A 25,512-nucleotide genomic window follows, 5' to 3' on the forward strand; every position below is an offset into this window, starting at 1 on the left:
ATGTGCGTGTCCGAGCCTGGATGCCCCCCCACGTGGCCTTTGCCTCTCGGTGAAGGCCCGCAGTACTAGCTAATGCTTATTGTACTTATGGAGAGTACTGTTCACACTTTCCACACTCACTTGTTTCATGCTTGAAACAGCCCGTGGTGTAGATGCTAAGAAATTCTGCTCTACGGTTGATGAAACCGAGGCTGGTGTAAGTCCCTTTCTGGGACCGTCCAGCTGGTGGGTGGTCGTCACAACCCCTGGGTTCTGCGGAGCCCAGCGCAGTGCCTGGCTCATGAAGGTGTTGCCTCACTGTGTCACCACCGTGTGTGGATGTGGATAGAACCCCTGTCCTGTTTACGGCCGGGCCGCCTCTCCCCTCCAGAGCAGGCCCCTGCCCGGATGCAGGTGAATAGGTGCTGGGCGCTCACGCCCCCCCAACCGCGCTCCTGCAGGTGGAGTGGCTGAAGAACGAGGACATCATCGACCCCACCCAGGACACCAACTTCCTGCTCACCATCGACCACAACCTCATCATCCGCCAGGCCCGCCTGTCAGATACAGCCAACTACACCTGTGTGGCCAAGAACATTGTCGCCAAGCGCCGAAGTACCACTGCCACGGTCACTGTCTATGGTACGGGCCCCACGTGGGGACAGCCTGGCCAGGGGAGTGGGAGGGCCGAGGCCACATGCCTGCCTCACCGCGTCCTGCCCAGGAGGCCAGCAGGACCCTGGAGGACAGGTGGGAGGATGGGCCCAGAGAGGGGAGGTGCCTTCCCCAAGATCACACGGCAAAGCTAGCAGTCAAGTGTGCACTCATGGGTTTGGGGTTGGAACGGGGCCTAGTGTCCCAGCAGAGTGAGGAACCGCTGCCTGGGCCTGTAGGCTATTCCTTGCTGTTCTCTTGGGTGGGAGGGCCAGAGCTATAGCTGAGATGCCTCGAGTGTGCTAGAAAGAACCCTATGTCGGGTTCCAGCCCCAGGTCCTCCATTACCGGGCGGCCTTAGGTAAGTGTCAGCCCTCTCTGGACCTCCGTTCACCATTGTACCATGAGAGCCGGAATAGGCCCTGACCTCCCTGGTCCCCTCTGGTGCTGGTGGTTGCAGTCCCGATCTGGCTGCTAGTCACTGAGTCCCCGGTGCCACGACAGGAGGGGTCCAGTTAGGAAAGGCCAGGCCTCAGCAGAAGGGCTGTGTCACTCTGGAGATGGGGGCGGGGGCACGGGTCACAGAGCTGGGCCAAGCGGGTGACACCCGCTGCCCTTGCAGTGAACGGGGGCTGGTCCAGCTGGGCCGAGTGGACGCCCTGCTCCAACCGCTGCGGCCGTGGCTGGCAAAAGCGCACCCGGACCTGCACCAACCCGGCCCCGCTCAACGGAGGCGCCTTCTGTGAGGGCCAGGCCTTCCAAAAGACCGCCTGCACCACCGTGTGCCCAGGTAAGGCCACGGGCCAGCTGGCATCCCACCCACACCCGGTCCCACCCCGGGCCCCGGCCCTGGGGGTACCCCGCACTCAGGGTGGCCACTCTCCCCATATCGTGGGGAGCGGAAGGTGCTGTCCTGGGGCCCATGGCCAGCTGAGCGGGCCGGACAGGATGGTGCAGCCTCTGGCCTCTCATTCTGTGCCCGGCCATGGGAGAGACAGAGACGGGGGCTCTGAGCCTCAGTCTAGGGGGGCTCTTCTGTCCTCCGGGCTGAGGGTTCTCAGTGTCAGGCCCCAGGGCCAGGGTCCCAGCGCCACCGAGGGGTCAGAGGAGCCTATGCTCCTGCCCTTAATGTAGACACATCTTGACCACCACCCCGAATCCCACAAATGTCCCCTGGTCTCCTCTCATCTTTGTCTCACCCTGTGCGTCCCTGTCTGTGGGTCCTTGAATGTCTGGTTTTGTCCCGTCTCTGCTGGTTTTATGTGAACAACGTGGTGTGTTTGCCCTGAGTTTGAGTCTGCGTGAGTGCACTGGCTCTAGCTGTGTGAGTGACCTTAGGTGTGTATCTGTGTTGTGTGTGCCCCCTTGGTGCCCCTGACTGTGCTGGCGCAGGGCGGTGTGGCTGGGGGTGGGTCTCTCCACGTGGCTTGTGTGTCGTCGGTTCCTCTCCCGCCATCGTGCGTGCGTGGGTGCGTGGGGGTGTGTGCACTGCTGTGCTCTGCATACGTAACGGTGCGTGCCTGTGTTCCCACGTGCTGGGTGCGGTGCTCCTGCAGTCGATGGAGCGTGGACAGAGTGGAGCAAGTGGTCAGCCTGCAGCACCGAGTGTGCCCACTGGCGCAGCCGCGAGTGCATGGCGCCTCCGCCCCAGAACGGAGGCCGAGACTGCAGCGGGACCCTGCTCGACTCCAAGAACTGCACGGACGGGCTGTGCGTGCAGAGTGAGTCCTTGGGACAGCGGGCCCCGGGGTGGGGGCTTGAGCCGGATGAGGACCCCCCTGCCCCCAGCCAGCCCCAGGCCTCAGGTGCCGGCTGCAGTAGAGTAGCCCCTGGGGCCTCTGCCCACCTGCCCCATGCATCATCTCATCTGCGCATTTCCTGTCACCTTCACCATCCTTTCTCTGCCACCCATGTCATTGTCTTTCCCTTTATTTCCCTCGACAGATAAGAAAACTCTAAGTGACCCCAAAAGCCACCGTAAGTCCCATTTCATGGCTGTCCTCTTTCCTCTGGGGATCCTTGGTTCTCCTTGGCTGGCTTTTCCAGGGTGTGGGGTGCAGGGCAGGGTGGGGGACAGGGAGACTTGAAGGTGCCCCCTCACCAGCCCTCCATGGGGTCCCCAGCCCCCAGTACCGCACACGTCATGGCCTCCATCCCGCGCAGACTGGCGGGCCCGCAGCTGACAGGAAGGGTACCATCCCGACCCTCCCATTATAGGAGAAGCTGAGTCTCAGAGTGAGGAGGGGACTTACTCGAGGATCCAGCCAGATTTGAACCTAAATAGTTATATGGCCAAAGCTGGTGCTCTTAGCCTTGTGCCCTCAGCCTTCCTCTCTGCGACAGAGCCAGCACACAGGCCCACACCCACCCGTCCCGGTGCCCCTTACTGTACCCCCAACAGTAGGACTAGGTTCTCCAGGAAACCCACGGCCCAGCGTCAGCCCCAAGGGACTGGTCCACCGACTCCCCCAGGCTGTGCCGTAGCAGCACCAGAGCAGTAAAGCTGCTTAGGCAGGTTGACCTATGGTAATGAAACCATAATTTCCAAATAATTCAGAATCATAAAAATCAAGCAGTGAGGCCCTGGGCCCAGCTCACGGAGCGGGGGTTGGGGAGGGGTGGGCTGGTGACCCCCCCAGTCGTCAGGGAGACCATCAGGAGGCAGAGCCAAGCCCCGAGGGCCTCCTGTGGCAGCCCCCCACCCCTCCCCCTGGGTGTTGGGATCCTCTGGGGAGCCCAAGAATGAGGGCCTCTGGGGAGAGATGGGGCCCGAGAAGGTGACAAAAATGGGCAGACACCAGGGAGGTGGGCTTGGGAGGGTCCAGGCAAGGAAAGCAGGAGGGGAGACTGGAATTTGCTTCCTGGAGCTCCCAGAACAAGCAAGAGGGAAGAGCAGGCATCTTGGCTCTGGCCGTGGGCTGTCCAGCGTGGTGGCCGCTGGCCACCTGCGGCTCTTTCGACTTCTAGTTAAGTCAGTTAAAATTAAATACGCTTGTGTAGACTAGTTCCTCAGTGCCTCTGGCCACACTTTAGTTGTTCATGAGCCACAAGCAGCTGGTGGCTGTCATGGGACCACACAGACATAGAACGTGCATCATTGCGGAAAGTGCGGTTGGACGGCGCCGCCGTGGACACTGCCTGGTGACCATGACTCGTTCCTGCCTGGCCCCTGTAGAGCTCTTTGCAGCTGTGTAGCAGCCTGCCGGGGGGAGGGACGTGTAGCGGTGGGTGGCCTCCCTGAGCCCCTTCCTCCCCCCACCTGTTCACCTTCTCTCCACCCCATCGCCTGCATCTCATTCTCTCCTCCTGCTCCCCCTCTGCCTCCACCCCCCACCCTCAGCATAGGATGCAAGTTGAGCTCAGGATGGCCGCTTGCAGAGAGTCCTGGGAGCGGGGACCTCGGGCCCTGGGATGTGCTGCAGGCTGCGACGGGGCCCTGAGCTTACATCCTGGCTGGGACAGGACAAACTGAGCCGCAGCCCTTGTCTCTTTCTCAGCAGTGAGCAATGAATTCACTGTTGGGACTGACCACGAGTCGTTTTGCCTCTCCTCCTGCGCCGAGAGGGAAGCAGGACAGGGGATTTGAGACCCTTTTACTTGTAGAGACTGATGCACAGAGCAGTTCAGGCTTGTCTGAGGTCCCAGCCAGTTGTGGCAGGGCTCAGACCAGGAGCTAGCATAGTGCAGGTCTGCCCCGGGACCTGGGTCTCTGTCCCCAGACTAGGATCTCTATCTGGGGACCTGGGTCTCTGCCCTGGGATCTGAGTCTCTGCCCCCAGACTTGGGCCTCTACCCCAGGACTTGAGTCTCTGCCCCCAACCTTGGGTCTCTGCCTTGGGACCTGGGTCTCTGCCCCCAGATGTGGGTCTCTACCCTGGGATTTGTGTATCTGCCCCCAGACTTGGGTCTCTACCCCAGGTCTCTCTGCCCCAGGTCTCTGCCCCTGCCCCTCACACAGCCCTCCTGTGCCCACAGTTCTGGAGGCCTCGGGGGATGTGGCTCTGTACGCGGGCCTCGTGGTGTCCATCTTCGTCGTCGTGGGCATCCTCATGGTGGTGGGGGTGGTGGTGTACCGCCGCAACTGCCGGGACTTCGACACGGACATCACCGACTCATCCGCTGCCCTCACTGGTGGCTTCCACCCCGTCAACTTCAAGACTGCGAGGCCCAGTAAGGACCTGGGAATACCTGGGGTGACGGATGCAGGCAGGGGCACCCAGAGGGGCACGGCAGCTGGCCAGAGCAGCCAGACTAGAGCATGGGTTCCTGCTCCCTTCCAAGGTTTTTCTAGACTTTGCTCCACAGATGACTGCATGAGTGTAGGTCAAACAGACCCAGAGAAGGGAAGGGGTAGCCGGGTGGTGAGTCCCCAAAGCTTCCTGCAGCGACGGTAACTGAGCCTTTAGCAGCTGAACATTTGGGTGGGATTTTGCAACAGAAGGGTCCCCAGCAGGAGCAGAGGACAGGAGTGGGCCAGCGAGGCACAGCTGGGTCTAACCATAGCCCCAACCCCTGCAGACAACCCACAGCTCCTGCACCCGTCTGTGCCTCCGGACCTCACGGCCAGTGCTGGCATCTACCGCGGGCCCGTGTATGCCCTGCAGGACTCCGCGGACAAGATCCCCATGACCAACTCCCCCCTGCTGGACCCCTTGCCCAGTCTCAAGATCAAGGTCTACAACTCCGGCACCACCGGCTCTGGGCCAGGCCTGCCAGATGGGGCCGACCTGCTGGGGGTTGTGCCGCCTGGCACGTACTCTGGCGATTTCACCCGGGATGCCCACTTGCTACACCTGCGCAGTGCCAGCCTCGGCTCCCAGCAGCTCCTGGGCCTGCCCCGTGACCCGGGGAGCAGCGTCAGCGGCACCTTTGGCTGCCTGGGTGGGAGACTCAGCATCCCCGGCACAGGTGGGCTCCCGCTCTGCTGGCCTGTCAGCATGGCCTCAGCATGGCCTTCTGGGCATCCCAGCACCCCTCTACCAGCAGAAGATAGGACTTCCCTGATCCCATTTCTCAGATGGAAAACACAGGGCCCAGGAGGAAGAAGGGACTATAAAATAGAAGTCTTAGGGTCTAGGCCTTTCTCTGCCTCTCCAAGGCAGGGGAACTCTGGGCCAGCCTCCCAGTAAACCTCATCTGTTAAGTGGGAGAGAGTACCTCTTTGAAATTCAGCAGACCTACAGAGCACTGCTGGGAAGGCAAGGCTGCCCATCTCGGGTTGCAAAGCCATCAGTTGATCGTTTCCCAGAGTCACACTGATTGAAGGCTACAGCTGGCACTGGGACCTTCCAACTTTGAGTCTTTGCCCCATCTCCATAACCCGTCACAGTGCCAGCGGCCCCGTGTTACCAGACAAACCTCCTGCTGTAAGTGACTGGGCTGTCCTTGTACCTACTCCCCAGAGCTTCTCTCCCCAGCCCTTGCTGTTGACCACCCAGATTTTAGGAAGTGTCTGTCCCCACACTGTCCCAAGCTGGGAGCCACCCCATGCTCCCCAGCTGCCCCCTATTCTAAGCTCTTAGACTCCCTCCAGCTCCTCCCTGCTGACCTCTTCTCCCCCTAGGGGTCAGCCTGCTGGTGCCCAATGGAGCCATCCCCCAGGGCAAGTTCTACGAGATGTACCTCCTTATCAACAAAGCAGAAAACACCCTGTGAGTAGAGAGACCCCGGTTCCGGTGTGGGCTGCCCTCCACCCCTTCCTCTCCCTGCTGCCCATCCGCCCTGGGTTCAGATATCACCGTCCCCCACTCTGCACCTGATCCTAAGGCCAGAGGGGGTCCTTCAAGGAAGGCGCAGACAGACCTTACTATGTCCGTACATAAACTGTACAAAACGAGCACAACAAATCATAAAACTGAAAGGCAATTGACCAAGTAGCTACTTTATGACAAGAGGTTAATATCCTTACTATGTAAAGAGGCTTTAGAGACCAGTAAGAAAAATTGAACATCTCATTACAAAAATGGAGGATGTGAACAAGCGATTCACACATAGTCTCTGATGCACCCACCCTCACACGCACACACACACATAACACAGGCCGATAGATTGTGAAAAAACACTCAGCCTAATTTGTAGTCAAAGAAATAGTCATTCAAACAGCCAGAAGATATGAGGAGTTTTTTGGTTCTTGAATTTACAGATTTGTTTTCAAATGATAAAACCTTCCTATTGACAAAAGTGTGGGAACTCGGCCCTCCCATGACGTGCCCGTGGAAGGCTGGACGGGTAGCAGCTTTCCAGAGGGCAGTTAGCAACCCTTGTCAGAAACATCCCAGGAGTACAGAACCTTTGAAAATGCGAACAGAGATATGGCTGCGAGAACGTGGCAGCGAAACAGCAGAAATCTGAGAACAATCTTGAGGCCTGTGCCATCCTTGTGCCTCCCCTTAACCCCTGACCTCTGGGAGCCCAGGGCTGGAGACCTGCCTTCGGCCACCCAGGAGCCAGGGCAGAGGTGGGAGCCCCGCACCAGCCCCAGCCCTTGCTGAGCTCCCCACCTCGCCTCACTGCCTCCCTCCTGCCCTCTGCTGTCTCCCCAGCCCGCTTTCAGAAGGGACCCAGACAGTCCTGAGCCCCTCGGTGACCTGTGGGCCCACGGGCCTCCTGCTGTGCCGCCCCGTCATCCTCACAGTACCCCACTGTGCTGAAGTCAGCGCCGGCGACTGGATCTTCCAGCTCAAGACCCAGGCCCACCAGGGCCACTGGGAGGTGAGGAGCCAAGACTGGGGGGCCGGGGCCGCCATCCCAACCTGCTCTGGGAGGCCTCAGAAACAGAAAGAAGGCCCAACCTGGGTGGACCTCTCCACGGCCTTGTGACCCGCGTGCCTCATCCCCGCCGTCACCCTGCAGGAGGTGGTGACTCTGGACGAGGAAACCCTGAACACCCCCTGCTACTGCCAGCTAGAGGCCAGGTCGTGCCACATCCTGTTGGACCAGCTGGGCACCTACGTGTTCACGGGTGAATCCTATTCCCGCTCGGCAGTGAAGCGGCTCCAGCTGGCCATCTTCGCCCCTGCCCTCTGCACCTCCCTGGAGTACAGCCTCAGAGTCTACTGCCTGGAGGACACCCCTGTGGCCCTGAAGGTAAGGCCGAGCCATAGGCACCACCCAGCGCTGGCGCCCCTGGCTGACCAGCTGTCTGGAACCTTCGGGATCTCCCACCCCAGAATCCTGGCACCCCTCTACCATCGTCAGCCTCATTCATCGTTCATTCATCGCTCAAACACTGAAATGGCATCAGACCCTCGAGACACGGAGATGAATCAGGCACAGCTCTGCCCTCACCGAGCCCCAGGCTAGAGGCGAGGAAACGGGGCCCACTGACAGGGGGCTGGGAGGAGGAGGTCTGGGAAGGCTTCACAGCACAGTTAGCCTTAGACCTATGCCCTGAAAGCCAAGGAGGGGTGCCAGGCGGAGCAGGGCAAAGGGCATCCCAGCCCACAGAGCGGCTAACCCGAAGGCCGGCGTGTCGTTCCAGTGTGGCCAAAGCATGCAGGGGCTGTGCGTGCGTGAGTGAGGGGGAGAGATGGGCCGGGCTCAGCTCCCCAACAGACCCGGGAGCCGAGTTCAGGAATTTGAGATCTATCCAGTGGGCAGGGGCAGGTGCTGTTTTGAAAGCCCCTGAGCTGTGTTGCGGGAATGGGTAGACAAGAGGCAGAGAGGCCAGTTGGGAAGTTGCATCTGGACCCTGGACAGCAGGCAGTGACAGCAGCGAGGACAGGGGTGGCTACTGTATGAGTAGAATGGACAGGGCCAGTGACCGATTGGAGGAGAGGGAGAGGGGAGGTGCCAGGGCTGACCGCCAGGTTCCCACTATAGGCCAAAGGAGGTTGCAGCTGGGGCGAGTGGTTTGGAGCAGGGAGGGCAGAAAAGGTGAAGGGGTCGGATTTGAGCACGTAGAGCCTGAAGTGGCAGGTGTGTTAGTACCACCCTGTCTCCCGTCAGCCTCCGAGGCCCTGTCCATTGCCTCCCCAGCCCCCCACCCCTGAGTTCCTAGGACCTCAGGCTCATCCTAACACTGGAAAAACACCGCCCCTTGGCCCCGTGTAAACCTTCTCCTTCCATCCACTGCTCTGCGAAGCTTCCAGGCCCTTTCTGTAGCTCCACGGTCTGTGGTCTCCGCTAGCTGCTATCTCCCAGGCTCACGTGACTTGTCCCAGACTACAAGTTGCGTACTGAGGCAGCACAAAGGGTAAAGGCCTCACAGGAGAGTGAGTGTCTTCTGCTGGGCCAGGCTGGCCTGAAATTCCAGAAGGCCCAGAATGGGCTGGAGGCTCTGAGCAATGCTCTTGCGGTCTCCATCTCTCAGTACAGGAGCAGGGCCAGTGTCCCGCTTTGGTCAGAGAATGGAAGGGAGGTCTGGAGGGAAGCTGCCACATTTTGGCTTGATGGCATTCCTTATCTCTTCAGTCCCCATTTGTCTGTCCATCCATATGTCCGTCCATCCATCATCCATCCCGCCTGCTGCCAATCTAGCTGTATACTCACTCACTCGGCAATGCCTCTGTCTGTCCAGCCATCACCAACCATCCATTTGTCTTTCCTTCCGTCTTTCTATTTATATACCCATCCATTTGTATATCCGTCTGTACACCCGTCTGTCTGTATCTATCCATCCATTTATCATCTACCCATCCATCCATTTGTCCACCTGTCTAGTCATCTATAAATCCAGTCATCTATCCATCTGTCCCATTATCTGTCCATCCATCCATCTATTCACACAGTATGTCTTCTCTGAGCCCTTAGCAGATGCCCAGCCCTGTGCTCAGTTGGGTGCCTGCGCTCAGTATCACAGCCTGGCTCCCTTGCCCGCGTGTGTCCCCAGACCCCAAACTTGCAGCAGGAAGAACCCATTGGCCAAGTATGATGGGCTCCCCCTTCCCATTGCCTCCTGGCCCACAGGAGGTGCTAGAGCTGGAGCGGACCCTGGGAGGCTATCTAGTGGAGGAGCCCAAACCCCTGCTGTTTAAAGACAGTTACCACAACCTGCGCCTCTCTCTACATGACATCCCCCACGCCCACTGGAGAAGCAAGCTGCTGGCCAAGTATCAGGTGAGGGCTGGGCCAAAGGAATTGTGGGAGAAGGAACCTGGGGAGGGGGAGCATTTGAGGGGCTGCCCAGAGAAGTCTACTTCCACCCCCAAGCCTTGGCCCAGCCTCCTTCCTCTAGCCTTGCCCCTCACTCCCCGAGTCTCTGCCTCCCTCCCACACCACTCTCCAGGCTCCCAGTCATCCTTAGGCACATCCCCAAGTTCGGTGCCACTGGCAGCCAGGCTCCCCTCCACCCCGTCACACACTCCCACATGCCAGTGTCTATACACCTCATCTTCAAGGAGGCCTTACCACCTCTAAGAGTGTTTGTGCCCGGCAGACTGTCCAGAGCAATCTTGGATGGTCACATCCCTGTGCCCACACCAATCCACATAACAATGAGGCTTCCAGCCCAGACATACCTGAACATGTGCACACAGATGCACACACACACACACACACACATGCACGGATCCAGGCTTGTGCCTTCTCCCCCTCTCTCAGCTGAAGGGCCCTTGGAGAGGCCCACACTGCCCCCTGAGAGGGCCCAGCACTCCCTGAGGCTGGCCTCTTTCCCACCTCTGCCTCCGTTCCCTGAGGGCAGGGCAGGCTAGCCTCCTATCCTTGACCCTGCTGCCCCTCCCACAGGAGATCCCCTTCTATCACATCTGGAGCGGCAGCCAGAAGGCCCTGCACTGTACTTTCACCCTGGAGAGGCACAGCCTGGCCTCCACAGAGCTCACCTGCAAGATCTGTGTGCGGCAGGTGGAAGGGGAGGGCCAGATCTTCCAGCTGCACACCACTCTGGCAGAGGTGAGGCCAGAGGACACCAACTCTGTGGGGCCAGGGGTTGGAGCATTCAGAGCCCCGTGCCCCCCTCCCCCGGCTGGGTGGGAATGCTGTCTCCCATAAAGCTCTGTCCCCTTCACCTCCCAAGTCTGAGCTGGGACCTGGGCATATTCTGCTAAGAGCTACCACTTACCGAGTGCCCGGTGCTGTGCTTGGCAACATAGATTACTTCACTGAATCAGAAAGTAGGTTTTAGGGAGGACAGATACCGCCGACCTGGGATCAGGTCAGCACTTGGCTCACGCCTATGGTTCTCCCCTCCCTATAAATCCAGATTGAGGTTTAACAAAACCCAGTCCACCCAGTGCTAGTACCTCCTTGCAGTGCAGCGTAAAGAGCGCTGGCTATGGGCCTAGACACAAGTCTGCCCCTAACTTGGCATGTGACGTGGGCAAGTCACTTCCTCTTTCTAGACTTCATTTCCACACATGTAAAAGTGGGTCTGTGTGGATTAGACCATGGCTGAGGCTCCTTGTGGCTTTGTAATCATGAGATTGCATCAGCATTAGCCTGGGACAGTGCATGAGCATGGAACGCCCCGAGGGCTGTGGGTTGGGCATGCAGCCCAGGCCCTCGGAAGCTAACCTTCCAGGGGAGGAGGCCTTTGACTGAGCAGCTGGAGCCTTCCCAGGATGTGGGGAGTGACCAGAACCTCTGTGATTGCACAGACCCAGGGCAGGAAGGTTGAGAGGCAGATGCCATTACTATGCATGTGGGGGAGCCCTCGGCCCCTCTCAGACCTTGCCCCCTCCCCTTCCAGACGCCTGCCGGCTCCCTGGACACCTTCTGCTCTGCCCCTGGCAGCACAGTCACCACCCAGCTGGGACCCTATGCCTTCAAGATTCCACTGTCCATCCGCCAGAAGATATGCAACAGCCTGGATGCCCCTAACTCACGGGGCAATGACTGGCGGCTCTTGGCGCAGAAGCTCTCCATGGACCGGTGGGTGTCAGGCCAGGCCCGCCCCATCCCAGCCTCCCTGGGTCCCCAAGGGGCAGGTGGGGCAGGCAGCCTGGCAGTCCAGGATCAGATCCCTCCATCTGGGGTAGATCGGGAGCTCAGGCATGGGTGTGCTCAATCTGAGAAGCCCATTCTTTGAGGAGTGCCATGCTCAGAGCGCTGGCCTGTGGGGATCGGGTGAAACCAGGTGATCACCATCTGTGCCCCCGTGCCCGGGACAGAGCAGGTGTTCTGCAAATGTTTGCCAAGTGACAGGGGTATATATTTGGTGTCAAAGCCCTTTTGGAGAACTTAAAATGCTGGATAAATATAATGGCAATGATAGTCCTTATTACTACATTATACTTTCTGAGAAACCCTTTGATACACCTGCGTTGAGCAGATGCCACATGCATCTGGAAATGGATGGGCTTCACAAAGAGTCTAAGGCTTTGTTCCTGCTCTCAGGAGAGCGTGGGGGGCAAGACCCATCAGGGAACGATGTGGGAGGAGGAGCGGGAGGAGGAGCGAATGCAATGCTGGGTTCGGACAGTCTCTCCCGGGGGCTGGTGTCTTTCAATGGTAGTGCTAACGGTGATGACGGATGGTGATGAGCAAGACTGTTTCCATCTTAAAGATGAGGAGGCCAAGGCTCCGAGAGGAGCAGTGGCTTGACCAGGGCCACACAGCCCCCCAACAGAGGGGCTAGGGTTATGGGAGCCTTCCCACCTCCCCCGGTGCTCTCTCCATTTCCCAAGCTCCCTGGAGGTGCTGGGTATTTGGGGAGCCCAATGGCCTCCTCCTTCCCTCCGCCAGGTACCTGAACTACTTTGCCACCAAAGCGAGCCCCACGGGTGTCATCCTGGACCTCTGGGAAGCTCTGCAGCAGGACGACGGGGACCTCAACAGCCTGGCGAGTGCCTTGGAGGACATGGGCAAGAGTGAGATGCTGGTGGCCATGGCCACTGACGGGGACTGCTGAGCTGCCCCGGAACCAGAACCGTGGGCTGGGAGGGTGGGCAGGAGGCGGGTGCAAGGAGGCCCCGGGCAGCCTCCTGAGAGGTGGAGCAGCCTCCGCTACCCCCCAGAGCTCAGAGCCGGAGTTGCTCCCTCCTCCCCACCTCGCCCCACTCCCAGACCGTGACCAGCCTTAGCAAATCCATGTACTCCGTTGTTGTCTGGAGGAGCCAGTGCTCCTTCTCCACCCCCTGCTGTCCCTCGTGCCCTCAGATCTCCACGCAGGAACCACCATGAGGCCTCTGGAGGCAGCTGGGTGGGTGGGGGCAGGAGCCCTCCCCACTCCTGCCACCCCACCAGGCCGCCTCCACCCTGGGAGTTCTGGGTTACCTTTGTCGTAGTTGCGTCCTTCCAGTTTCTTCCTCGGTTCCTGGTGTCTCCCTCCCCGCCACCACCCCGCCCCGAGCCCCCTTCTCCTTTCACACCGTTTTCCTCTTTGAAGAGTCAAGTACAATTCAGACGAACTGCTTTCTCCTGTCCAAAGCAAAAGGGAAAAGGAAGGGAAGAAAGACACTTCAGGCCGCTAGTCAGGCTCCAAGAAGAAAAAAAGAGCAACGCCAAAACCACAAGGGAAAAGAAAAACCCAGTTTCTTAGGAAACGCACATGATTTATTATCCAAATATTTGGATAAGTCCTTTTTAAGAAAAAAAAAAAGAAAATGAAAAAAACAACACAAAAAAAATAGAAAACTCTTTTCTTGAGTGCGGGTGAGTGCAGGCTTGCTCACGGTTCTGGCCAGGAGTGAGCGTGTGAGTGTGTGAGTGTGTGTGCGTGTGTGTGAGATTATCAGGGAGAGAGAGAGAGAGACAGAACAGGGAACACCTTGCTGCTAATGATTCCGTCTTAGACTAATTCCTAAAAGGCCTCAGTTTCCCCAGTTGTACAGGGTCAGATGGGGTTTTAGCCATGGTACCACGTTTCCTTCTAAAATCTTAAGCAGATGCCGAATCTGTAAAGCCAAGGAGCCCTGAGGTCTGGAGTGGGGTGGGGTCATCTCGTCCTCCTACCTCCCCAGGCAGGTGCCCCACAGGCTCCCTGGGCCCCTGGGGAGTGCAGATTACAAGGCCCTGGGGTAGAAAGTGTGGGCAGGCCGTGCTAGCTGTGAGCCAGGGACAGGGTCTCCAGTGTCCCCCTCTGGGGGCTCCCGGAGAAGGGGACAGGGCCCAGAGGTGGGGCCCCAAGCAGAGAAAGAAGCCGATGGGAAAGGGGAGGGAAGATGAGAGTCTCCTGGGGACACTTCTCTCCCTCACCCCAGGGTGGGACCAGCCAGGTCACCCATCTGCCCGGCACCCCCGAGCCTCAGTTGGCTGGGGAGGTTCATCCATAAGACAGAAGGGATGGATGAGAAGGCCTCTAACAGCAGAAGCCTGAGCTTCTGGGCCCCGGTGTGGCTTTGAAGGCCGTGTCAGCAGTCAGCCCTGCGGGCCGGGAGGCCGGGAGGTAGGTGGCCTGGCTGTGTTGTTCCACACGCCCGCCCCAGTGGACGAGCACCTGGGGAGGGCTGTCTTCCAGCTCTGACCCCCACTGGCACCTTCAGCCCGGGTCTCGGCCTCCTTCTGCAGTCTGGGAGGTCTTGAAGTGAGCTGTGAACAGGCAGGGCTGCCAGAGGGGAGGGGCCAGTACCCCCTCACCAGCCTGCTCCAGCATGTCCAAGGGGCCATCAAATCAAGGTCCCTTGTTGACCAGCTAACAGTGGCTGCGACCAGGCTCTTAGAACTGGCACAGAGCCTCATCACAGGCCTCTCGCTCCTCTTTGGCACCCGGAGCAAAGCAGTGCCAGCCCCCCCCCCCCCCCGGACAGCTCTGGGTGGGCACTGACCCCAGGGCTTGCCCAGCTTGCCCGTGAGCAGCTGCTGGGACCAGCCTGGGCATATCCTGGCCTTTGAAAGTCTAGTCTCCTGGGAGGAAAGCAGATTTGGGGGCTCCAGTCCCATTTGGTGTCCCTGCCATGGACTCTGGGGCTTATGGGGGTTCTCAACCACCTACCTACCTCCCAGGGGTTAGGTCAGCCACGGGCAGACAGGCTGGCTGGGTTCGAGAGAGGAGTTTTTGTGTAGGGCCGCTGAAGGGGCCAGGCCTGCATTCGGGGCTGGGCAGCAACAGCTCTTCACTCCAGTGCCTTTGTGGTGTTGCCTCAAAGGCAGCGAACCTTCCTGCCAGAGGTGCCCACCGCCGTGGGCTCAGCGTCCCTGATGACTCCGAGCCTGCGCTGTGCAAGCCTGTGTGGCAACACGGCTGTGGGAGCAGCCTAAGCAATGCCGCTGCACCCTTCCCGTCAGTCCCTACAGTGCCCACGGGCAGCCCGGGGTCCAAAGACCAGCACATTCCAGCCCCAGCTGTGCCATTAGCCTGCTGCGTGACCCCAGGCATAGGACTGCCTTCTCTGGGCCTCACTTCCTCTTTACACCTGCAGCTACCATCTGACTCCCTTTGGGTCCTGACACGTGGCCACTGTAGGTTGCTGGTGGGGGGAGGTTGGCCGTGGTCCGCCATGCCCCTCCTCTCTGCCCGGCTTGCTCAGCACCCAGGAGGGAGCCCCTGGTGGATGAGGCCAGGCCAGCTGCTCACGTGCCATTTCTTAGCTGATTTTCAGAAATTGTGTACCGGGGCCTGGGGCACAGAACCAATAGGCTGGAGCCTCCTGGGAGGGTTCGAACTGCCTGGCTTTATAAGAAACGCCTGGAAAGGGTTGGCTGGGCTCCATCCAATCAGCCCTCTGCTGAGGCTGCTGTGGCTGTTATCCCACACGGCCCGCCTTAGGGTAGGATCAGGATTTCTCCTCCTCTGTAGACCTTAGAGGCCTCCCTACATGGCCCACGGACCCCACAAGGGGCAGACCAGGGCCCCCCCACCCCCCGCAGGGCTTGCAGGGGCCTCGCGTGGGTGTTTATGTGTCTCTCATCTCTGGGGCGTGTCTGCACGTGCATGCATGGGTGTGCCCTTGTGCGTGTGCTTTTGTCTGCAGGCACATCAGGGTGTCCGTCCAGGAACATGCCCCCACCTAGGTGTGAGCATGTGACCTCTCTGAGTCCACAGGGTCCATCGACGTATCCTCTACGTGCCTCCCCCTCTGCCTTCTCTTGCAGTGAGCCGGGCTCCAGAACTCCGGGCCAGGGGTCCTCCTGAGGGCGTGGCGGGGGCCCCCAGCTCCTGGGTGCTCCAGGACCCTCTGGTCCCCTTTTCCCCAGCAACCAGGCAGCTGAGCCAGGTCCCTTAGTATGCCCCCTGAGGGAAGGTGACCAGGAGTTTGGGTGCAGGGAGCAGCTCTCCTGGGGGCAAAGGGCTGGACCCCCTGCCTGGGCCATGGACATGGTTATGTGTCCCGGGGATGTAGGGCTGCAGGGATGGCCCGATCCCACTGCCGTTTGTTCTGTAAACTTCAACCTGTAAATAAAGTTTAGCATTCCTATTGTAACAAAATTAATTTTTACAAAATAAATTATATTTCCTAGTCTAATAAAAAAATTGCAGTTGTATTCATGGTGTCTTCTTAACTATCTGGCAGTGAGTGGAATGACCCATTTTGCTTTTCTCAAAGTTCCATGGGTTTGGGATCGGGTGGTCACCGTCAGAGCTCTCTGAGCTCTTGGAAAGGATCAAGCTCTACTGCTTCGTTTTACAGAAGGGAAAGCTGGCCCAGAGAGAGATAGGACTCCTCTGTGGTCACACAGCAAGTTAGAGTCCGTGATGGATCTGGATCCCAATCCCTGCTCCCCAATCAGCAACATTAATGCATAAGCATTCACAGAACATGTTCAGGAGTCAATCATTTGAGCCTGCTGTGGGCCAGGTGATAGGTGGGCTTGAAGCCCCCAGCATCCCTTTCTGCCTCCAAGAAATGCAGAAGGGCTGAGCCTGAGAGGTCAGTTTAGAGCACTCACCTAGAACACGATGGTGCACGTAGATAGCGATTGATGGGTGGGCTGGGATCACATAACTTTGGACCCAAGGCCACTACGCATGGTTGGGCAGGTTACACACTGGACAAGAGTGCCATAGCTAAAGGGGAGAATGGTGCCTTTCCCCAGGTTGTAGACCTGTGTGTTTACTATGAGATGTTTCCAGCAGGTGGCAGTAAAGGTTTGTTCTAATAAAATCAACATATTGGTGTTAATTTTCCTACATATGGAAGTATCTTGAAGGGGCATATTTTTCTGCTTTGCACACAGGTGTGGTACGACTGGCAGGGGCCCTGTTAGCTGGTCGTCAAGCCTCCCTATGTGAACTGAGTCCACTCCCAGCATTTTGTAGCTTGCCGTGTCTGCTTCGTGGTGGATTCTATGATATCTGAGGTTTGGCATGAAAGTACCCTCTGGTCTCATAGTGGAGACCCACAGTGTCCATCAGCACACGAAAGACTCTCAAGTCCTGAGAGAAGAAGCTGGTGTCCTCATATTATTATAGTGTGTCCCCGATGTATTTGGCCATAGACCCCTTTTTAACCTCCATGCCCTGAGCTGTGAGGTACCTATAGGCCTGCCAGCTCTGACTTCCAGAGACCTGTGGCCCTGGGATGTGTGCCAGGTGTCGCCTGGCTGTCCCACGAGGGGTAGGGAGCACATGTGGGCTAGGTCCTCTGGGAGCTTGTGGCCCAGTGGGGCAGGCAGGACGGTCAATGCCCACTTGCTCATGCAGGCACACAGACCCACCCCTGAGATGGTCATCATTCCCTGGAGACCCAGGGTACCTGGAGCATTCACATTTGTCCCTGGGGGTGTGTGTAGGAAGGGAAGGGAGGTACAGCCTGAGATGAGGCAGCAGTGTAGGGAAGGAGGGGGCAGAGTCAGGTGTGGGACGGTTATTTCCTACAAGCAGCCCCTGCACACAGGCAGATTGTCTAGTGTCCCCCCAGGAATCAAGGAAGCCCATTTAAACCCCCTACCCTCTGCCCACTACCTAAGCAGAAGGGCCTCTCCTTGCCACCTGCCCCTTGTTGGGTGCAAAGAATTCTGGCCTAGGGCACAGGGACCTAGGTTCTAGTTCTGATGCTGTGCAGGTCACTGCTCCCTGGGCCTCAGTTTCCCTATCCATGAAATGTGGGCCTTGGATATGCTGGTCTGTAAGTTCCCTCTGACTGGTGTAGTTCTATAATTTGAGGGTCCTGCTTCTAGGTAGGGGTGTGACAGCTCCACCTGGTGGGCCTTCCTCTATCACAGACCCAGGGGTGACAGGAAAAACCAGAAGCCAGCAGTAAATGAGCTGGTTCTGACCCTATAGCCAAGTGGCTTCCGAAGGAGGTGCCCTAGATAGAGCAGGGCAGTGAGGTGACGAAGCTGGCACAGCCAGTGGACTTCAGGCCACCAGCTGCTGCCCAGGAAGGGGTTGCTGGGTGTGAGTCGGGCACCAGCTGGCCCCCTCCACCACTAGGGGCCATAAGAAAACCCATTCCAACCCCAGCCTAGGGCTTGAGATCACACACAGGAAGACTTCATCCAGTTCCGTTTAGCAAATTTGTCCAAACCCTCACCCATTTTAGTTCAAGACATGATACATGCCTGTGGCTAAAAATAATAATAATAATAATAAATTGTAAGGAACAAAAGAATAGGTGAGAAGTAGAGGCCCCTCCTTCTGTCTCACCATCCCCTCCCCGGCTCCCTCCATATCCCCAATCCACCCACCCCCCCTCCCCGAGGCAATTGGTTCATTTTTTTTATATATCCTCTCAGGAAGATCTATGCAAATACAAACATATATTTGTACATGTAAATATTTAAATATAATGGATCTGATCCAAGAGTCTCAACCCCTTGAGGTACAAACATGAAATAGTTTTATTTTTCCAATAACTGCTCGGAAATTCATTTTGCCGACGTTGTGTTTCCCACAGGATAACAGGCTCCCTTAATGATGTCCCCATGGAAGTCCCTAACTCCCCCCCACACACCGCTGTCATTAAGACGGTCTCTATCTCATTTGGGTTGCTAAGGCTCAACCCATTCATCTCGGAACTCCAGCCTCCTGTTTAACTAAAGCCCATGGAGTGCCTGGCATAGGCCACTGGGGGCTGCGGCTGCCTGCCCTCCACACCCCTTCCCTTCACAGCCTCCGCCAACCTCTCTCAACTCCTTCCTCCCTCCAGGCCTCCTCCCTCAGCACCACCAGGCAAGGGCTGCCAGCCAACCCATCACTCTGCACTGGGCACAGGCATCCCACACCGGGAGCCCAGCCTTCTTAGCACTGGGTCCTGGAAAATTGGGTGGCTGTCCTCAACCACAATCCCTGCCCTGCCTTCAACACTCCAGGGACAGGAGGAGCTCGAGATTTGGAGCCCCCCAGTCCTGACTTTTCCAAACACAAGCTGGCGGGGCACAGAGTGTGGCTCCACGGCTCACCCAGCACACTGTGTCTGTCGATCACTCTGGGGCACAGGGGAGGGGTGGCACACGCTGCCCTCCGAGCCCATGGCCTAAGCCAGAGATAGAAGCCAGGGGACAAGGGGGCCATGGGAGCTCAGAGAGGCCGCTGACCAAGCTGGGGGTGGAGAAGGGCTTTCTGGAACAGTGATAGTTTAAAGATTTTATTTATTTATTTATTTATTTATTTATTTATTTATTTAAGAGCATGAGCAGGAAGAGGGGGAGAGAGAGAGGGAGAAGCAGACTCCCTGCTGAGCAGGGAGCCCGAGATCACGACCTGAGCCAAAGGCAGATGCCCGACTGACTGAGCGACCCAGGCGCCCCGGGACAGTGATATTTTAGAACAGTGTGGTTACTTTCCCTGAGCCAGAGCTTCTCAAGTATGCATTTTGGGGGAGATGCTTTTAGGCGAAAGTTTGCAGCAATTTCTTTTCTGAAACTTCTTTCTAAGAGAACACACTGATTGACGCCCCTTAGCAGGTAATAGGCCAGATGTCAAGGCTGCTGCCTGCCGCAGGTACTGAAATGGCCTCGGGGCCCTCTCTGGGTGTGTCTGCTTGTGGGAGTGGGGGCTGGCAACCTCTCAGTGACCGTGACCCAGGAGATGGGGGTAATCCCAGGGAGGGGGCACCCGTGAGTCTGTGCTGTTCCAGCAGCCGTGAGGGCCTGACCCAGCCCAGGCCTCACTGCAAGTAGCTTGAATCTATCCATCCCAGCTCCTCGGCCTAGAAAAGCTTCCCCAAGGAGAGGGCCTAAGATACCTGGACATTCAACCAACATTTATTGATCTAATCCACAGATGGGCACAGCACAAGGGGTGCTGGGCGATAAATCACACCTGGACACAGCTCTCTAGCAGCTCACTGCGGAGCAAAAAGTGAGTTCCCATAGTACACGGGGACTGAGCAGCAGCCAGCCTGGGATGGGTACCCACATGGTACAAGCAAGGAGATGGGGTGGGGGTCATTCCGGCTGGCCCGCCTTGGGTCTTACCTTGGAAGCTAGTGGTGTCTAGACAGGTGGGGATCAAGGTAGAGGGTGGGGTCTAAGGAACCACCAGGTAGCAGGAACTGCATGGCCATAGGTATGGCTCTGAGAAAGCTCATTGCAGAGGGATTGAAGGATCGGGTTGGGAGTGTGGGAGGGAGAGAGGGGCCATGCTGACCCAACTGCCATAAGCCACCCACTCCTGGCTCACGCAGATCTGTTCCTCGACATTGGAGTCAGCCTCAGGGCTTTGTCGGTAGGCATGGGTCAAAAGCAAGTATCTCTAGGATCCAGGCTGCTCCTTATATGAATAAGAGAAGCAGCCGTATCAACACTTCACAGAGAAACGTGTCCTCTTGGCGGGTTCTTGGAACATAAGACCTTCTTAGCATATTGCCTGCTTCCCACTTTCGTTAGCAGCGTGGATCTCTACTTGAGTGAAACAGGAGGATAAATGGCCTCTCACGCTTGGCCTCAGCACGCTAGGGAGCGACAGGGAGTAGTGGAGACTGTAGCTCACTGGAGGCCACACAGCCCCCTGGAGGGGAAGGCCCTCGCCTTCTCCTGGCTCAGATTCATGGTTGCCGGGCAGGAGTGAGTGCCCAGGACTGCTCTACCCTTCTGCTTTTAGAAAACAGAAAACAGGATTAGGATTAGTATGTGAGATTGTTCCATTTGGCTAATTGTTGGCCCTAGTTTTCAAACACCATGTAGGTCAAACGAGACCCACCCAGTTCGGGATCTGCTGGGCAGTGGTGGGCTTTAGAAAAGCGTTGAAGCAGGGGAGGGTCAGGCTCAGAGCTGCTTTGGCTCAGGGGTGTGCTGGCTGGGACAGTTCTGAGCCCCTGGCCCTCGCTACAGACTGCCCAGAGGCCCCCTGCCTCGGCACCCCTCCTGCATCCCTCTGTGGGATGGTGGCCTCAGCTGGCCCTCTTCCCAGGAGCTTCCGCACTGCCTGACGAACCCCAGGGCAGGGCTTAGCTGCCAGGCCCTGGGGTGCCTACAATTCCCCTACCACCAGGTCCCCAGGGACAGATGCCCAATGTTCAGACCAGTAAATATCATGATTACCCAAGGGGGTTACAGTGGGCAGAGGCTGTCCCTGAGAACTGCAGGGCTTCACCGGGATCCACTTTGCTGACCTTTAAGACAGCAGAGGTGGGGGGTCCCTGGCCATCATCTCCTCCTCCATTTCACCTGAGACCAGAATTCCCTCCACCGTAGCCCAGATGGGGGCTTGTCCAGACTCCACTTGACTACCTCCAGAGATGGTGAACACACTACTTACTAAAAGAATAATAATAAATGGCATTTATTGGATGCTTACTTATTTTCACTGTAGGGGCTAATTTTACCCTCAGCAATCCATAGGAGTATGTCTAAGTCTTACACTCCCTGACAGCTTTTCAAAGATTTGGGAACAGCTCTCATGCTCCAGCCTGGAGCCGCTCCTCCTCCGTCCTGAGGCTTCCAGGTCCTCCTGTGGCCCAGCTCAGCACCCACCTGCCCTTTTGTGCTCCCTCTGCCTCCAGGCGGCCTGCCTCTGTCCCTTCGACTCCCACAGGGGAGCTACAGTGGGTCGAGCTCACAGGATGGGGGAGGCAGAGAGCCCCCAACAACCGGGAGGTGCTGAGCCTGGGGGCTGGGTCTGATCCCCTTCTGGCTCCAGATCCCACCCCGTCCCCTTCCCATGGAGGGGGACAGCTGCCCTGTTGTAACCGGAGAGAGAGGACCCAAAGCTGATGGGGTGGATTTCGCGTTGAGAAGTGAGGACCTTCCTCCCTGGTGGCTTCTGCTGTCTTCATCAAGCAGGAGGCAGGAGGCAAGACCGTCTCAGGAGGGGGTGTGTTTAGGGGTGTGAGGCGACTGGAGGAGGAAGCAGGAACTAAGACATGTCGCAGGACTGCTGCAGTCCATCTCAGGTTGGTAACCATGAATTCCAAGTGGAGCCTCTTGCCAGCTGGGGACTGGGGACTTTCTCCATCAAGGCTCAGTCTACTCAGATGTAGGTGGACACATCCAGGGTTGGCCAGTGGTGCTACTAGGAGACAAGCGACATGGGAGTTCGGGGCGTTGCCAAGATGCTCCTGCAGCCATGGGCCATGGGATCTAAGCTGACTCAGGGTGGAGGGAAAGGTACCCCATGCATGGAGGGGAGACCGAGGGGCCAAGGGCTGGAATCTCCAGGAGGCCCTGAATTCTCCCAAAGGGAGCCATGGGAGACACGTGGGTGGCTCAGGGTTGAGCGTCTCCTTGGGCTCAGGTCATGATCCCGAGGTCCTGGGATCGAGTCCCACATCAGGTTCCCTGCAGGGAGCCTGCTTCTCCCTCTACCTGTCTCTCATGAATAAATAAATAAAAATCTTTAAAAAGGGGGTTAGGGTTGAGGGAGCCTTGGGACACAGAGGAGAGGTAGTTAGAGTCAGAGGGCGGGTTTGAACCGGTGATATGAGAGCAGAGAATTAAGCTCGGCAGTTCCCCTGTCGCCCAGGATCCATGCACCCTGCTTGGGGGCCCAGTAAGGCCCAGGGGGCAGGAAGCACGGCCTCCTGCACGCACTGCAGTGGCAGGGCACGGTCGCAAGATGGCCTGCCAACCCCGTGCCTGGAGGCCTCAGCACCCACCCCGCTGTGTGAATATGCAGGTTCTTCCAGTTGCTTATCCGCCTACAGGTCAGCAGGCTTTAGCATAAGACCGGGAGCTGGTGTGACCACCCCCTTTGATGATGTCCCTGACCGGGCTCTGGAGGTGTTGAGTCTTGGCTCTGCCACTTAGCAGCTGTGTGACTCTGAACAAGACACTCTCTGTATCCCTGGGTCCTCAGATGCAAAATGAGGCCAACTAGTGTCCCTATCTCATGGTGTTGTACATGGGACTCCAGTAGGGGGTCTCTGCAGGAGAGAGGTGGGGGGCAGCCAGAGCAGAGCTCCGTGAAGACCACCCTTCTTGGCCAGGCATCAGGACAGCTCACTGGCCACCTACTCTGTGCTAGAATTGCTCCAAGTTAAGTTCTGGATCTCCTAAAAACATCCACCCAGCCCTGGGAGGCCAAGCACAGCACGAGGGACTCCCACCGCCCCCCCACCCCAATCAGGGACAGCATCTGGGGAGGTCTTCAGCCCTTTGGGGTTTTTTGTGATTTCACTGTGGACAGTGGCTGTTTTGTCAGCTGTACTTAGTGCATAGGATAGGAGCATCTCGGGGGAATCTGGCTGTTTGTCCCGATCTGTACATGGAACATCCAGCCTGCTGAGCAAGCGCAGATTCAAGGCAAGTCTCCCTTCCCCCCAACAACCACACAGGCCCTCCAAATCCTCCAAGACAGTGTCCCAAAGCCCCCCACAGCTCCCTCCTGCCCATGCCTTCCCCTCCTTTCGGGTAAGGCCCACGTGTCCTGGGCTGGGTGCTACAAAGTGTGCGGACTCGGTTGGCTTAGGGAGGCAGGGCTGGAGCCAGGATGGTTCAAGGCCCAGAAGGGGGAAGATACCAAATTAAAACCTTGCAAAGGTGGATATGTTGGGACGCCTGGGTGGCTCAGTGGCGTGATCCTGGGGTCCTGGGATCGAGTCCTGCATCAGGCTCCCTGTGGGGAGCCTGCTTCTCCTTCTGCCTGTGTCTCTGCCTCTCTCTGTGTGTCTCTCATGAATAAATAAATAAAAATCTAAAAAAAAAAAAAGGTGGACCTGTTTTCTTAGGCTGGACGAATCAGTCAGATATTGAAGCCAAGGGGCCCCACCCATTGCTCTGCCTACGATCAGCGATCATCACAGTCGCCCCTCTACCCCGGTGGGCCCTGTTCCCCTCTCCTGCAAACCCTTAAGGAATGCTGTTCCATGGAATGGAATGCTGTTGCCTGCAGGGTGATGTCCACACTCCCGGTCCAGCTCTCAGGGCCACTCCTGTCCCTGCCCTTTCTCAGAGCCTTGCATCCCTCCCTCCACCGACAGGTCAGCACTCTTCCCTCTGCCTTTGCTTCAGCCTTCTGCTCCTTCTGGAAGGTCCTCTCTGCTGTCCTCCACGAGTCACAGGCATACCGAAGATTCTGCTCCAATGTCACCTCTCCTGAGAAACCCTTTGTAGAGGCCACTCACAGGCTTGAGCAATGGTAACATGTGTGGGGTAGAAGGGCCCCCAGTGATCCCTGCAAACAGGTGACCCACCTGGAAATAGCCACAGGCCCTAGTTGACCAATGGGCTGCTTAAAACAGGGCACAGTTACCAAAAAAAGCAAAATTCCATACGTTTGCCAAACCTCCTCACTGTCCCCCTTATGCAGCCCCCCAGCTTCCCGCCTTCTAGCAGACAGTCTCTCCTTAGCTCTCCTGCCCACTGCTCCCTTGCAGTATAGTCAATAAACTTCTATCTCCTTTGTTCTGCCTCAGATGAGTTCTTTTACCACCTGGCCTCCACCAGATCGGGACACCCCCCACCCTTTCCCCTCCAGCCTAGTTCTTACCCTACCCACCTCCAGGCCCTTAGGAGGGGCATGTGGTGGAGCAAAAGCAGGTAACACCTTTCAAGTCAGACGTCGGGGGGCAGATACAGGCTCCACCATCCTGTGACCTTGGGCCAGCTACTTACTTTTACCAGCCTTGGACTTGCGCCCTGTGAATAGGGCTAACAAGGATGGGAGGCCACAGTGAGGGTGGCCAGGTGCCCAGTTTGCTGACCTCCATCACCTGCCCACCAATGCCCCCACCACACTGTGCACACCCCTGCAAGAGTTTCCAATGTCCTCCGTATTTTCTGCCTCACCCAGGAGGGTATAATCTCCTCCAAAACAAGACCCCAGCCCTTCCTACCTTTGGGCCTCTGCACAATTTTCACTCTCAACGTTTCTGACACCAAATGTATGAGCTTCCCGCTGCCACACACACCCCCCCCCCCCCCCCCGCCACCTCCAACAACAACTAGTTCTTCCAGGCTCCTACAGGTCAGGTCACTTCTGACACTCACTACCTGCAGCTGGCATCCCAGAAGACTGTCCCCACTCAGGGGCACCTAGGTGGCTCAGTGGTGAGCCTTTGGCTCAGGGCATGATCCCAGGGTCTTGGGATCTAGTCCTGCATCGGGCTCCCTGGAGGGAGCCTGCTTCACCCTCTGCCTGTGTCTCTGCCTCTCTCTGTGTCTCTCATGAAGAAATAAATAAAATCTTAAAAAAAAAAAAAAAGATTGTCCCCACTTCAGACACCAGTCACAAGTATAGGGTGTCTAGGGTATCCCGTTTGTCCAACTTGACTATGAGGTGGGGGGTTGTAGGAACCTGTAGGAACAATACCCATCTCCAGTTTTAATAATTTGCTAGAATGGCTTACAGAACTCAGGGAAACACTTAACTTGGTATCAGTTTATTATAAAGGATACAGATGAACAGGGTCCAAGGTCCCAAGCAAAGGGGCTTCATTCCCCGTGGAGTTGAGGTGCACCACCCTCACAGCAAGTGGATGTGTTCAACAACTCCGAAGCTCTCTGAACCCTATCATTTACAGGTTTCTACAGAGGCACATAGGCATGATTAATTAACTCGGTGGTCGTTGTGATTAAGTCAGTCTCCAGGCCCTCTTGTCCCCAGCGGGGTGGTGTGGTGCTGAAACTCCCAACCTGTAATCCTGTGGCTGCTTCCTCTGGCACAATCCGCCCCCATCCAGAAGCTACGCAGGGGCCTAGCAAGAGTCTCCTGAATTGTATAAA

General features: G+C 57.4%; 1 protein-coding gene across 2 annotated transcripts in view; it reads left to right on the forward strand.

The window, feature by feature from the left end:
- The window catches only part of UNC5B (unc-5 netrin receptor B), a 78,259-nt gene extending 65,095 nt beyond the window's left edge, over window positions 1-13,164 (forward strand). The window contains exons 5-17 of one of the 2 annotated variants that reach the window (XM_072823479.1): window positions 441-621; window positions 1,256-1,423; window positions 2,190-2,354; window positions 2,578-2,610; window positions 4,609-4,803; window positions 5,152-5,541; window positions 6,197-6,284; window positions 7,176-7,344; window positions 7,486-7,719; window positions 9,541-9,690; window positions 10,318-10,482; window positions 11,279-11,460; window positions 12,274-13,164. In XM_072823479.1, the coding sequence (XP_072679580.1) occupies window positions 441-621; window positions 1,256-1,423; window positions 2,190-2,354; window positions 2,578-2,610; window positions 4,609-4,803; window positions 5,152-5,541; window positions 6,197-6,284; window positions 7,176-7,344; window positions 7,486-7,719; window positions 9,541-9,690; window positions 10,318-10,482; window positions 11,279-11,460; window positions 12,274-12,439 (2,286 nt within the window). In that variant the 3' untranslated portion in view covers window positions 12,440-13,164. The remainder of the gene's footprint in view (window positions 1-440; window positions 622-1,255; window positions 1,424-2,189; window positions 2,355-2,577; window positions 2,611-4,608; window positions 4,804-5,151; window positions 5,542-6,196; window positions 6,285-7,175; window positions 7,345-7,485; window positions 7,720-9,540; window positions 9,691-10,317; window positions 10,483-11,278; window positions 11,461-12,273) is intronic. The other variant, XM_072823480.1, reaches the window with a different exon arrangement.
- Window positions 13,165-25,512: the final 12,348 nt, after the last annotated feature.

This window comes from Canis lupus, chromosome 4 (assembly GCF_048164855.1).
Source record: "Canis lupus baileyi chromosome 4, mCanLup2.hap1, whole genome shotgun sequence".
NCBI classification, from domain to species: domain Eukaryota; kingdom Metazoa; phylum Chordata; class Mammalia; order Carnivora; family Canidae; genus Canis; species Canis lupus.